Genomic DNA, 15,428 nt, shown 5'->3' on the forward strand with positions numbered 1-15,428 from the left:
AAACAAGTTTTATATCATCAAAACATTTTATATAAAAACTGCTGTATGCAAATGCTAAATCCTTGTGTTATGTAGGGCTCATCTATATAGGGCTTATATTAACTGTCCTAAATTCAATCATAATTAAAACATTTTTAAGGATAAAAAAATCTCAGCTAATGCTGTGAACAGTTTGAACCCTATTACTTGCACATTACTACAATATTAAATGTTACAATTGTTACAACAACATGCATTACAAAACAACACAAGTCACAGAATTACATGTGCATACCAAACTGAAAGACCAGAAAATTTTCAGTACAAACTAATTTAGTTGTAACTCTGAGTCACATGTACAATTTTGTTTCATAAAGGCTCTTTTTTGGACTAGAAATTATATTTTGAGCAATGCACGTTACAGTGTTTGTTCAGTTTTATTTCATTAAGATAAAATCCATTTTTCATGGTATGACTCCAAAACTGAATCAGCACTTCAGAAGGAAATAAGCTCATAGATTGCAGCAAAAGCAGTTGCTTTATTTTTAAGGGAGTCCGTGGGCAGTAGTAAACACTTGCAAACATGTGGAAACTAAAGCACTGCCCTGCCGCCCCAATAACACTAGAGGCAGTATCACATGAGCGTAAAGACACAACCTTATCTTATCAATCATTAATTAGTCTTTATGTATTTTAAGGCCATTTCAATAATGCATCCACTACTGACGGCCTAGAAAGCATGCAGATTAGATGGCAGAAGAGGGTGGGACATCTGACAAGACACGCCCCCCTCCTGAACTGTACTGTTGTTCACTAAAAAACAACAACAACTTCAAAGCTCATGAGCAAACATACTGACATTGATCTGTGTCCAGCATCCGTGCTGATTACTTCTAGCTTTCCAAAATGGTATATAAAGAATATTTAGACCTAATTTAAGATTTATGTATTTGAATTTCACATAAAATTTCCATCTATTTGGATCACACGGTTTAGCATAAACGAAAAACTTCTATACTGTATGATGCATATCTGCATGTGTTTCAAATAAACAACAACCAGGTTTATATTTATCATCAATAAATCCAACGTGTGGCTAATCTGTAACTAATTGAATATTGCTTGTTCAACCGTGTTCATACTATTTAACTGAATATACTGACTTTTTCACATGGCCAGATGTATTCTGATTCTAAGCTATTTAAATAAATGTATTTTTTTAAATCTAATAGATGTAGATATTTTGGTGTGCAGAAATCTTACCTATTTCATTTAGGTATGACTGGTAAATATGCATCACATTAAATGTATTTAGTTAATGTAAAAAATGTGTAGTCCACATGGATAGGATTGCAATTCAAATAGAAATCTTAAAATTAGGCCTATTATTTTTTCCTAGCCTAAAACAGATAACATTTTGGGGCCATAACCTGCAAATAAGGTTACAGGTACAAATATCTGGAGAGTAGAACCTATGTACTATGTACATCATGTCATAAGAAGTAAGATAAACAGGGTTCATGTACATTGAACAAAATTATAAAGGCAACACTTTTGTTTTTGCCCCCATTTTTCATGAGCTGAACTCAAAGATCTAAGACTTTTTCTATGTACACAAAAGGCCTATTTCTCTCAAATATTGTTCACAAATCTGTCTAAATCATTGAAGAGTGGACCAACATTCCACAGGCCACAATCAACAACCTGATCAGATGTGTTGCACTGCGTGAGGCAAATGGTGGTCACACCAGATACTGACTGGTTTTTGGACCCCCCCGGACCCCCCCAATACAGTAAAACTGCACATTTTAGAGTGACCTTTTATTGTGGCCAGCCTAAGGCACACCTGTGCAATAATCATGCTGTCTAATCAGCATCTTGATATGCCACACCTGTGAGGTGGATGGGTTATCTCGGCAAAGGAGAAGTGCTCACTAACACAGATTTAGACAGATTTGTGAACAATATTTGAGATAAATAGGCCTTTTGTGTACATAGAAAAAGTTTTAGATCTTTGAGTACAGCTCATGAAAAATTGGGGCAAAAACAAAAGTGTTGCGTTTATAATTTTGTTCAGTGTAAATCACATAGGCTACATGACTAACTCTATCTCTGCTTCTGATGGCCAGAATCTGTATAAGAATAAATTACTGATCAAAAGAAAAGCTTTTGACACTGACACAAACATGCTATAAACAAACGCATAGATCAAACTCCTTAGGCAAAAGGGACTAAATCTGACAGACAGTTGGGTTCCGTTCCAAAACCTACTGAGCTGTCTTGCTGTATATTATCTATATAGGCGTCTGCCTTCTGAAACAGCAGTATAATTGAAATGTCACCACTGCTTGAGACTTCAAAAGACATACAGTAGGTATATAAATGTATAAAAAAGGTACATTTTAATTAAGTTGGACAATTTGTTCTTATATTATTTGGGTACTGAATTATATTACATTATTTAAGTCAGGAATATTGAATATTGCCGTTTTTCACAAGCTCATCACAATGCAGCCTTAAAATGGGCACCATAAAATAGGTTTTGGAACAGAGCCATACAGTCATCATTGAAAGCGTCGACTTCAAATCAAGTAATCCTATTGGTCATCTAACATGATCTAATGATCTTATTAGCTCATTACAGTCTCACAGCACAGAAAGCCAAAGTGTTGAATCAGACATCAAGCTCAGATGCATTTCAATGACAGAACGAACCTCGTGCACTCTGGAGATTTTTTTACAGTTCTTAGTGACCACATCTGTCAAGCTCTTAAAAAGGGCAAAAACAGCACCATAAAAGCATCATAGAAATGGTCCATATGACTTGTGGACTACATTCCTTCTAAAGTTGTGTGAAAGCTCAGTGTGAGGAACAGACTGAAATAAAGTCCTTATTCACTGATAACATTCCCCTCCACTGAAGCTTGTGTCTAGCTTTTGTCTAAAGAAAAAGAAAAAAAAAAAAAAGGCTTTTTCTGTCCTTACTGAATTTCGAGAGCACTATAGAACTACTTGGGTCTGTTCCCCCTCCTACAAAATAAAAAAAAACCTTCACTATGACAATTATGAAGATTTGGAATGTAATACACAAGTTTTGGAGTTGAGTTTCTTGGATGTTTTACTAAATATCACATTTTTGTTCTTCAAAAGAAAGTCAAACAAGATTAGAACAACTTCTAAATTAAAAAATGTGGCATTTACAATTTAAAGGACTTGCGGTATAATTAAATACTGGCTGTTCATATGTCATGTATAGTTTTATAAGAATATACAGTACATGCATGCTTTTTTGGAATGACAACAACACATTAAATAGGCTATGCTACAAAAATATTGTTTCGTTTACCATAGAGTCAAGACCATGTGTGCTGTTTTACATGTGTCTTTACTGAGACACAAATCAAAAAACATAGTTAAATTCAATTCATAGAATCTGGAGATATTTCCAACTGGACACAAATCACATCTTTGTAAAACACTGCTATCTTGAGTAGAATATTAAGATAATGGAGATGACATCTTGATTACTTTGGTCTGAAAAACTCGAATGCTTCACAACCCTTTAAAAAGCAAGGCACGAATCACTTACACAACTTAATGTCTTATGAGATTGTGAATGAATGGCTATAGAAGCGTTTCACAATAATAGAGTGAAATACATCAACAGAAATAGCCACATGAATGATTTACCGCAGACAGTGTTGCTATGAGACACGAGCACAGATCAAAAATGGTACAAACCAATTAGATTCATTAAAATGAAGCTTCTACTGGTCATCCATCATGTACTTTTGGATGTTTCCTTCAGGTTTTATATCCTCACACACTGAGCTTGAGTCTGGGCCTGAGTTTGTGTAGGTAACACCGTCATGTCTGAACTTGAATGCTTCACACTACTGCTCTCAAAAATATGTGTTACCATTAGATACGACCAGTGTGCCAAATCAAATCTAGATGAACCTTGCAAAATATCAATCTTGCAATATAATGGATTGCATGCACTTTAAATGAGGAAGCATGTTGTAACCTCTAGTAACTGTGATATTCTGCTCCAATAAGATGTTGAGAAAAAACAGTTTCATAGATTTCCCATATGTACCATGAAGAGCCGTTTCATGATGCTAACAAAGGCATGTTCTAACAGCAGCCCTAGTCTCTCTCCAAATCTGAATTTTCTGTACAAAAACATATGCGTCAAAAACACAAAAGAAGAACTTTTCAAGTTTCTTCTTGATCCTCTTTTCCATATAATGATAGTCAACATTGACCACATCTGTCAGTTTTTACATGTTTACTTACAAGAGTATAATATGTATATGTGACCCTGGATCACAAAACCAGTCATAAGGGTACATTTTTTTAAATTGATTGATTTAAACATCTGAAAGCTGAATAAATAAGCTTTCCATTGATGTTTGGTTTGTTAGGATAGCACAATATTTGGCTGAGATACAACTATTTGAAAATCTGGAATCTGAGGGTGCAAAAAAAATTAAAATTCTAAATATTGAGAAAATAGCCTTTATAGTTGTCCAAATGAAGTTCTTAGCAATGCAAGTTTTGATACATTTAGGGTAGGAAATTTACAAAATATCTTCATGGAACAATCTTTACTTAACATCCTAATGATTTTTTGCATAAAGGAAATATTTATAATTTTGACCCATACAATGTATTGTTGGCTATTGCTACAAATATACCTGTGCTACTTATCACTGGTTTTGTGATCCAGGGTCACATATAATACAGTTTTTCACAATTACAATCAGATGCTTTTACATATTAAAGCTGCTGTCAGTCCGCGGGACAGAGCTACACAAATCACTTTGGACAGAATGCTGAACTGCTTTCAGGCAAAGAGATACAAGTCACTTGCATTGTGCTAATGCAATAAACTTATGCAACCTGTAAACCTGTACTTTCTTCGCTCTCTATAAAATGAAATTTTGGGTGAACTATTCATTTATCACATGGAAATGTGGGTAACATCATCTGAATAAACAGACAACGCAAATGTAGCCTTTCCTGCAAGCTAACGAAAACCGGGCCATCTTTGCAGGACGGAAATCTTATTCCATTCCAAGAGGCAAAAACAATACAATTCATTTTACACTGTGCGTGAGGGACACACATGAACACACACAGAGGGATCATTTTAGGAAGGATTTGTAAGCCCTGAGAGAGACCAAAAATTGAGTAGAAGCAAGCAAATCAAAGCTCAAGACTTACACCAAGTATATGAGCATTTCTGGATCAGTGATGCAACATCTAGCAAGAAGACAACAATACAAAACCCTCTCACGCAATATGTATTAAAAACTCACAAGCTAAGATAGATATTTATACAGGGATGAAAGACGTTTGCCCTGCGGGGAACACAAAGGCTTCACACAATTATGATGTCCTCAGCTAATAAATGCTGGAGGGTTTGCTTCCCCTGTTCATCTGCATTTCAAGCCTCCTTCAAATGAAAGTTCGAGTGAAATATAAAGAGGATGGGTCAGTACAGGCCCAGACACAAAAAAGTCAAATATTATGTTCAGTTATAGTTCAACATATTTCTAGTTAGACTAGATGCTCACCTAATACATAACCTGAATAAGCTTAATGACATTTAAGTCCGATTACATGAATTCACTCTACTTTGCAAATCAATGTTGTGGTTAGGTTTGCAACACTCTGGATTTTCTATTAAATCACTGCAAACTTTCCGCACATTTCTAATAGCCTACATAATTAACTTCTTAACGTAAGCAGGAAAAATCTGTGAAATGAAAATGTACAAATTGTACTGCAAAGACCTAGCTTTTGCTTGGGTTATGAAAGCCTATGTTTTATTTTTTTTTTAAAAGGTTAACATTTAGCTGTGCATTAATAATACACTTTGAAATCTCTTAGTCTTAGAGCTCTGAATTAATTATATGAATGCATTATAGAGACATCATCATGCCTTGTAAAACTGTATAGCCTTTGATATAATTACACGATCTACAGTTGAAATAGACATCATTTATATTAAGTAGCATAACATGTTAATGCATTAAAATACACCACATATTTTAAAGCCTTTCCTATAGTATTTAATACATTATTTTACTCTTAAGAAGTATATTATTATTAAGCATTCTAACTGTGATAGCCACTATTAATTACAAGAAGCTCATAATGAGTATTATAAGGCCTACAGAGGCTTGTGTGTAGTGTCTTGTGTGATGCTGACTAGTGTTTTCTCCTCCCTTCCCCCCTCTTTAGAATGGCCATGAATGAGCCCTCCCCCCAGCCAGAAACTCTGCAGACTTTTGCTCCATGTTAGGAAGAAACCAACACCCCTTCAGCACAAAATGGAAGCTTCCACTATCAAACTGAGGTACACCAAAAAGACTCACAACAAACATTTACACAACCGCAACATTTGACATGTCAAACACGTTGAAATGCAGGCGTGCGCCGCTGTCCGAGGTGCTGAACGTAGCGTTATGAACTGAACGAACTCACAATTCTGTCGTTCTGAGGGATTCATTCTGTGAAGGATTGAGAGGTTCTATAACAAACGCATCGAAACAAGGCCAAACAGACGAATTACCTATAAATAATTGCTATAGGAACGCTACAGATGACCTTCCTTTTGAGTCGCGATTATAAAAAAGTGAAAGTGAACTGCAGGGATCGAATCAAATTCGACCACGTCGTCATGTGACCAAGAAAAATAACCCCTCGATAAAGACTGTCGGTAAAGTATGGAATAAGTACATTGAGGTTAAGTACACGCTAAACAGCGATGTTTTAATGCAACATGTCCGAGGAAGTAAGAAACTTTCCTTCACAAACTCCCTAGAAACATGTCGACCAACTAAAATGGACGTGTTAAACAATTTACTACCGTACCAATACAATGTTCGTGTGTAAATAAAGCAGATTGAACTGATTTTCTAGTAGTTTTACATCGAAATGCTGGAAAATCTTACTTGTTTTTCACTTAGATGTGTTATTCTGCTTTGCATTTAATGTATTTGTTTCTTAAACTCAACGTCATAAAATTATACACATATGATCAATACGATTCCGGCCCAAAAAACAAGCCAAATATTTTCAAAACTTGACAAAACCGTTTGTGTTATCTGGCAAAGTCACGTAAAGGACAAAGCGTAAGAACTATTGATGCCGACAAAGTTTCTCACCCAATGTAAATGCCCCATTCTTCAACACTTCAAATAAAACGATTTACCTGTGGGTCCTGCTTCATCTGTGCAACTAATTTCTAAACGAAATAAAACAACGAGAAGACGTTTCGTTTAAAGTGTTTCAAGTTAGGATATGAGGGAGGAACAAAGCGACGAGCAGCGAGTCCGTTTGAACCTCATAAATATTCAAGTCTCGTCCCGATCGCTACACAAAACCGCCGCATTATTAGTGCAAATCGCAACAAAAAACACGCCGCACGCGTTAAAGTGCATCATAGAGCGTTTTAACAAAGTGATTATGGCGTCATAAAGGCGAAAGAATGTTACCGTTGTATCACTCTAAAAGCCTACGACTTCCAGTCAAATTAAAACGGCGGATTTCTGTCTTCCAGCGTGTATTCACATAAGAAGTCCCGGGAAAGCTTCAACAAAATGCCATTTTTATTTACCTGATGACATTGGACTTCTACTTTCAATGCTTCTTGAAGGCCTTGTAGCTCCATATTCCGACTTCAGAAGCACTTTTCCCCCACTTTCGACGCGATCCGCGTTATTTGTGGCGTAATACAAATAATTTTTAGCAACAATAACAATCGCAAGAACTACTCGGGCTGCACAGCAAGTTCTCGCTTCTTTACTGGCCGTAAGACTCATCACCCACTTTACGCCAGTATAAACAAAAGTGCTCAAAAGGCGAGCTAAAGATTTCAGCAGTCACATAGATCCACTCCGACATCCACACGGCAAAGGCCTATCCGACATATCCGATACGCACGGCTTTATTTTTAAGACTATGTGTTGAAAATGTGGAACTATATTTTGTCCGAGCGCGCGGCTTGATTTCACTTTGCCTGGGGAAAAAGTTGCGCTTTGGTTGTCAATGCTAATTCGGAAAGTTCCCGGATGGAGCAGTGAAAAGAAGAACTCTCCCTTCCTCTGTCACGTGAACGCGCTCCCACAGTTATGGAGTCATGCGCGCTCCCACACATCTATACAAAACAGCAGAACTAGTTTCAAATGTTCACAAAAATGTGTTGATTAAGATACACTGATGGGCTGTAAATCAAATATGTTATTTTACTTTATGAAGAAAAGAAGGTATTGAATTATTTGGAAACCTCTTTATTTTGTTAGCTAAATACCATATGCATAAAAAGCAGAAAACAATTTTACAGCTGAAAAATCATACATTTTAGCAAGGTTCTGCCATTAAATGTTTATGAGCATATTATTCTAGCAATAAATGGTGTGTAAATCAATTACAGTGGCTGTTCTTAAATTATCTTTTTTGACTATTTTGAGAGACCAAAGAGTGTGTTTTGATTAAGTGTGAGCTGTATGAATAATGTTAAGGTTTGGGACTGTGTATGCACCCCCTTAGCCCCTCACAGACCTCACCCCCACATAGCTTAAATTAACACAAATCCCTCCAGCTATTAAAATGCAAATATGAGCCTCTGAACTACCTTTATTGGTAGTCTGTTCTAGTGCTTCTACTTTTATGGGTCTGTATTGCTTGTAGATTTCCTCATGTATCTCCTTATCATAAAATATTTTATTGCTAAAATCATGACATCTGGTGTCTATCGCTGAAGATAAAGTTTATTGTGTTTACTTCTATGAACAGCTTGGTTCAGTTGCTTGTATAAAATAAATGAAGCTAAACTCTGACTGTGTGTTAATATTAGAATTTCCCCTTTACAGCAAAAGTTCTAAAATGAGCATCCATATTAATATGTTTTGCATTTCATGGTACCCTCCCCTCCAGCTAATAATTTTTATCCCAGTTGAAGGGTTTACTCCACCCTGCCCCCGTACCAACCCCCATCCACCCTCCCAGGCATCCGCCCTCCGCCCCTCTAAACACAAGTCACAACGTAATTGGAGCATTACACCGTGTTCATGCGCTGCTCTGCCCTGCTGTCCTATCAGGAGTTGCTGCTGTAGCATATGCATCCAGACACACATGAGCCGAATGAATGACAGCCAATCAGCTTTCAGAAAAGGATGAATGTGATGTGGAAGCTCATGTGATGCAGAAAGGGCAGTTCGGTGCATTTACTTACAACTGACTGTAAATCGTTTTCTTCTTGACGAATGTGCTTATGAAGGAAGTCAAAAAGCACTGTGAAGAGAGTATATTTTTAGATGTTTTAGAAGTTTTCCACTTTCACTTGTCCATTTCAAATGGTCCTGTGGTCTCTGTTTTAATACAAGATGCATGCATAGTATCTATAAATTCTATAAAAAAAAATCTATAAACAATTAGCAAATTTTTAAAAGACATTTAAAAAGCATGTCATACCGCAAACTTTCTAAAATAACTTCATTTCAATTACCTTTACGCAGTAAACATTTGGCAGTAAACATTTGGCAGTAAACATTGCTGAAATGAAACAAACACTTATTTTGGAAATGACACAAGATACTTGAAACCATGATCAGCAATGGTGATTGGTTGCCAATGAGTAAGCAATATAATGACATCATTTACTCTACATAAAAAAAAACAATAGATCATATAGTAATTTTAAAAGTCATGCATTTTCAATGACAAGTTTTTCATTTTAGCTAAAGTTTTAGTGATTTTGTTGTGTGTTATTTTTATTATATATATATATATATATATATATATATATATATATATATACACTACCAGTCAAAAGTTTTTGAACAGTAAGATAGTCATTTTTAAAGAATTCTCTTCTGCTCACCAAGCCTGCATTTATTTGATCCAAAGTACAGTAAAAACAGTAAAAAAAACATTTAAAGTGTAATTTGTTCCTGTGATTTCAAAACTGAATTTTTAGCATCACTTCAGTCACATGATCCTTCAGAAATCATTCTAATATTCTGATTTGCTGCAAAAAAAAAATCATTATTATTATTATTATTATTATGTTAAAAACAGCTGAGTAGAATTTGTTCAGGTTTCTTTCATGAATAGAAAGTTCAGAAGAACAGCATTTATCAGAAAGTGAAATCTTTTGTAAGATTATAAATGTCTTTCTGAAGGATCATGTGACACTGAAAACTGGAGTAATGATGCTACAAATTCAGCTTTGAAATCACAGGAATAAATTACATTTTAAAATATGTTCAAATAGAAAACAGTTATTTTAAATAGTAAAAAATATTTCAAAATGTTACTGTTTTTTCTGTACTTTAGCTCAAATAAATGCAGGCTTGGTGAGCAGAAGAGACTTCTTTAAAAAAAACATTGAAAATCTTACTGTTCAAAAACTTTTGACTGGTAGTGTGTGTATATATATATACTGTACATATATATATTTACATTTAGTCATTTAGCAGAAATATTTTTATGATTATAGTTTTATTTAATTATAACGACCCTGGGTTGTACCATAGCATATATTAAAGCTTTTTAGAACTTGCATTCTTACAGTATGTGGTTGAAAAAATACCAATAATATCGTGCTAAATTTCAGTCGATCACGCTGATTATTACACAAACTCTGTCTTTTGAAATTTTGAAAGTACTTGTAAATCCTGTATATGACGTCATTTGTGTATATTATTATAATACTAAATTATCACTGTCCTTGGTTTAAACAGACTGATTGATACAGCACCTGGGTCAGACAGTATCAACTCTGCTTATAAATCCACAATCTAATCCTGTTTACATTAAACAAACCTCTGGAGCTCACGGATCTGTTACTATGAAAACAACTCTAAGATGAACAGAAGAATCCAGGATCAGGTCTAACCCGAAAACACACAAAAAAAAGAAGGTGTCAAGCACTAACCATAAGAACTGGCAATGCTTATATATTCAGAAATGAAGCATTAGGTCAAACACGTACAAAGATAATGGAGTACATGATCTATAAAACACAATGTTATTAATTCCACCTAACTTTCCTTTATATTTTGTCTAACAAGCGACTGGTCATTACATGAATGGCATTAGATATTTTTTACCAGCACACTATCTTGTCCTGAGACACTCTCTGACTTTACTAACGGAATTTCCTGGAATAGATGTGAGTGTGTCACTTGAGCTCAGCTCTTACTGTAAGCATCACGGCAGAGAGCGGAGATCTGATCACACCGTAACCCTCATCTACAGATGCCAGCACTATGAGTTTCATATAATTAACTCAGGTGCCAGTCAGTGTGTGGAATTACCATGATAAACAAACATGACATGACTAAAACACATCAATATTATAGGGCATTATTGTACTGTACCTCCACCACTTCTACAGAGCGGTAGTGTTCATGTGGGATCTACAGGTTCGAGTCTGAAGCTGAAGGTTTTAAAATATCTGACTTTTCAATATAGAGCTATGTTAGGTTCTCCTGAAACTGCTCTGAGGTAGTTTGTGTTGCTAAACCAATTTATATGAACACACGCTTCATCAGCTGTAAATATACTAAATGTGATATGACAGGCAGATTTATTTGAACGTATTCATCAGAGTTTTTAACCTTTATGGTTCATCTCTCCTTGGAGAGGCAGAAAAGCTTGAAACATCAGAAGCATCAGAAAAGATATGAATAAAACATGTCATGGCATAACACATCTTTAAGAAAACAATACATGAAAAACATTGTCTAGAGACACTGAATATGAAGTCTAAATATTGCAGCAGAGCGATGATATCTCAGATCATTATCTAGTTTTGCGTATATTCCATATAGCTAAAGCTGTAAAGCCAACTCCTTGTTACAAATATGGTAGAACCATCACTTCTACCACAAAAGACTACTTTATAAATAATCTGCCTGACTTATCTCAGTTCCTCAGCATATCCAATAGCTCAGAACAACTTGATGATGTAACAGAAACTATTGACTCTCACTTTTCTAGCACTTTAGACACGGTTGCTCCTTTACGCTTAAGGAAGATTAAGGAAAAGAGTCCAACACCGTGGTATAACAAGCACACTCGGGCCCTAAAGAGAGCAGCCCGGAAAATGGAGCGCAGCTGGAGAGAAACAAAATTAGAGGTATTTCATATTGCTTGACGGGAAAGTACCCTATCCTACAGAAAAGCATTAAAAGCTGCTAGATCTGCTTACTTTACGTCTCTTTTAGAAGTATTTATTTAATACAGTGACTAAATTAACAAAAAATATAACATCAGCAGGTGCAGACATTAGCCAGTGGCACAGTAATAATGACTTTATGAACTACTTTACTTCCAAGTAAAGTGGAAACTATTAGAGATAAATTTGGAACCATGCAGCTGTCAGCCACAGTATCGCATCAGATAGTGTACTATAGATCCCCTGAGGAACAATTCCACTCATTCTCTTCTATTGGAAATGAAGAGTTGTATAAACTTATTAAATCAAATAAAAAAACCAACAACCTGTATTTTAGACCCTGTTCCATCTAAGCTCCTAAAAGAGGTGCACTAGAGGAAGTGCACTGGCATGGTTCAAATTGTACGTATCTGACCGCCATCAATTTGTGGCAGTAAATGAAGAGGTATCATACCAATCACAAGTGCAGTATGGAGTACCTCAAGGCTCAGTCCTTGGCCCCTTACTTTTCACGTTTTACACGTTACCCTTTGGAGATATCATTAGGAAAAATGGTGTTAGCTTTCAATGTTATGCTGATGATACCCAGCTCTATATTTCTTTACGACCTGATGAAACTTACCAATTTGCAAAACTAACGGAATGCTAAATTCTGAAAAAACAGAGGTGTTAATTATTGGACCAAAAACCTTTGCATGTAATAACCTAGATCACTGTCTAATACTTGATGGCTACTCTGTAAATTCTTCGTCGTCAGTTAGGAACCTAGGCGTACTTTTTGATAACAAACTTTCCTTCGAAAAACATGTTTCTAGCATTTGTAAAACTGCATATTTCCATCTTAAAAATATATCTAAATTACGACCTATGCTCTCAATGTCAAATGCAGAAACATTAATTCATGCATTCATGACCTCGAGGCTAGATTATTGTAATGCTTTATTGGGTGGTTGCTCTGCACGTTTAATAAACAAACTCCAGCTGGTTCAAAATGCAGCAGCTAGAGTTCTTACTAGAACCAGGAAGCATGACCACATTAGCCCGGTTCTGTCAACACTGCACTGGCTCCCTATTAAACATCGTATACATTTTAAGATCTTGCTAATTACCTATAATGCCCTGAATGGTTTGGCACCTCAGTATTTGAGTGAGCTCTTATCGCATTATAGTCCTTCACGTCTGCTGCGATCTCAAAACTCTGGCCATTTGATAATACCTAGAATATCAAAATCAACTGCGGGCGGGAGATAGTTTATCTATTTAGCGCCCAAACTCTGGAACAATCTACCTAACACTGTTCGGGAAGCAGACACACTCTGTCAGTTTAAATCTAGATTAAAGACCCATCTCTTTAACCTGGCTTACACATAATACACTATCGCATTTCTATCATTCAAATCAGTTAAAGGATTGTTAGGCTGCACTAATTAGGTCAACTGGACACGTCCCAAAACACCCGATGTACTTACATCATTCGAAGAATGGCATCTACGCTAATATTAATCAGTTTCTTTCTTATTCCGAGATCAGATGGTGGATCAGCACCTAGAGATGACCTCTACAGCCAGGACACCTAGATGAGCCCCAGAGACTGATCCCCAGTGAAGACCCTGTCTCCAAGACGGCCATCGGGACAAGACCACAGGAACCAGATGAGTCCTTTGCACAATCTGATTCTGCTTTAGCCTAGATTTAAACTGCTGATTTTGTCTGGCCAGAGGAGAATGACACTATTTCAACAAAATATTTCCTTGTCTAAATACTGTAAAGCTGTATGTAGCCGATGTAAAGCCGATGTTAAGCTGCTTTGACACAATTTTCTTTGTTAAAAGTGCTATACAAATGATATTGACTTGCATTATTTTTTTTATTCAATATAACCACAGAGGGCTAAATGCTGCATATGCATTACAATTTATCACAGTAATGCACTTAATCTATAATTTTGCATCATGTTCTTCTTGCTTATTATTTGAAAGAGAAGTGTGACTTAAGTCAGTAAACATTCATATTTAATGGGTGTAAATATACAATGTCGTAGATTGAGTTCTGTTTAGCTTTAATATAAAACACAATCACTTATAGATTTCACATCGTCAGGCAAGTTGTCTTTTTATTCCAGTGTAATCGTTGTTTTCGATGATAACTTTCATTTCAAAGATTAAACTGATTGTAGTGTGGTAGCTTTATGGTGCTGAAATAATGGTCAAAGACATGCAGATAATGCCAGAGAAATGGTTCCATTAAGAGAAACCAACTAAATTTCCTCTTAATTTGTCCATTCGCTTCTCTAATTACAGCATGTTATCTAAATCTGCATAATTAGACTTTCACTGATCTGTGCTGCCTGACTGACATTTAAATATGTCATCTGAACAAATTAGCAATTAGAGACGCATACTGGAAAAAAAATTATAATCAGCCCTCATGACTTCATTAAGAAACTAGTGAGGAGAACCCATGACCGCTTTGAGTCATAGGTGACAGAAAGAATCTAATTCATGTTGGGAACAGGAAAAATGGTCTGTAATATTACTTTTAGGCTGACAAAAATTTGGATTTTTTTTTTTTGACAGAATGTCTCCACATTTACTGCTATATTTAGACTTTAAAAACGGGTGTCTTCCTGTCTAAGTGGGTGGATCTTGGCTGCAATAAGCTGCAATATGGACTCAACCTTATGTTAATAGTAAAGGTCAGGCTACATGAGATTAGTGGAAGACTATTCTCATCAAATTTATGAACATATTAGACCAATAGGCCTGCCAAGAGTGTAATGAACGCTTTAGAAATGCTCAAAAATGCTTACCTTAATTACAGCTTTTACATTTTCTCCACTGTTCTACTTACTTAAATGTAACTCTTAATTTTCAAATAAAAAGGTTCCATTTAGATTTAAAAGTTTTGATAGTTGGATGTCATAGAAGATTCTATTTTAGCCTGTTTTAGGGCTGGTGCTCTAAAAACAGGGGTTTTCAAACTTTTTGATGCCATTTTTTTGTTATGTTAACCTAACAAGCTAAAAAACATATTCAGTTAAACTTGAAATAATTTTAGCACATTTTTTGCTAAAAATAATATTCAAAAACAAATTTGCAGAGCATAGTACAACTCAAATTCCATAAGGCGAGGAGAAACTCCACAGAAAGATGACACAAACTATTCTTGGACGTATGTACAATACAAAGAAAAGAGATTTAAAGACCTATTTTTTAACAAAAAAAAAAAAAGGTTATGTCTTACTGTTAAAAAA

General features: G+C 35.5%; 1 protein-coding gene across 1 annotated transcript in view; it reads right to left on the reverse strand.

Annotated features, from left to right (window-relative positions):
* Window positions 1-7,819, reverse strand: part of LOC306861403 (PHD finger protein 21B-like) — a 42,042-nt gene extending 34,223 nt beyond the window's left edge. The window contains exon 1 of the mRNA XM_079403629.1: window positions 7,610-7,819. Coding sequence (XP_079259755.1) covers window positions 7,610-7,663 — 54 coding nt within the window. The 5' untranslated portion in view covers window positions 7,664-7,819. The remainder of the gene's footprint in view (window positions 1-7,609) is intronic.
* Between the last annotated feature and the right edge of the window lie 7,609 nt (window positions 7,820-15,428).

The sequence above is a fragment of the Barbus barbus genome, assembly GCF_936440315.1.
Source record: "Barbus barbus genome assembly, chromosome: 42".
Taxonomy (NCBI): Eukaryota; Metazoa; Chordata; class Actinopteri; order Cypriniformes; family Cyprinidae; genus Barbus; species Barbus barbus.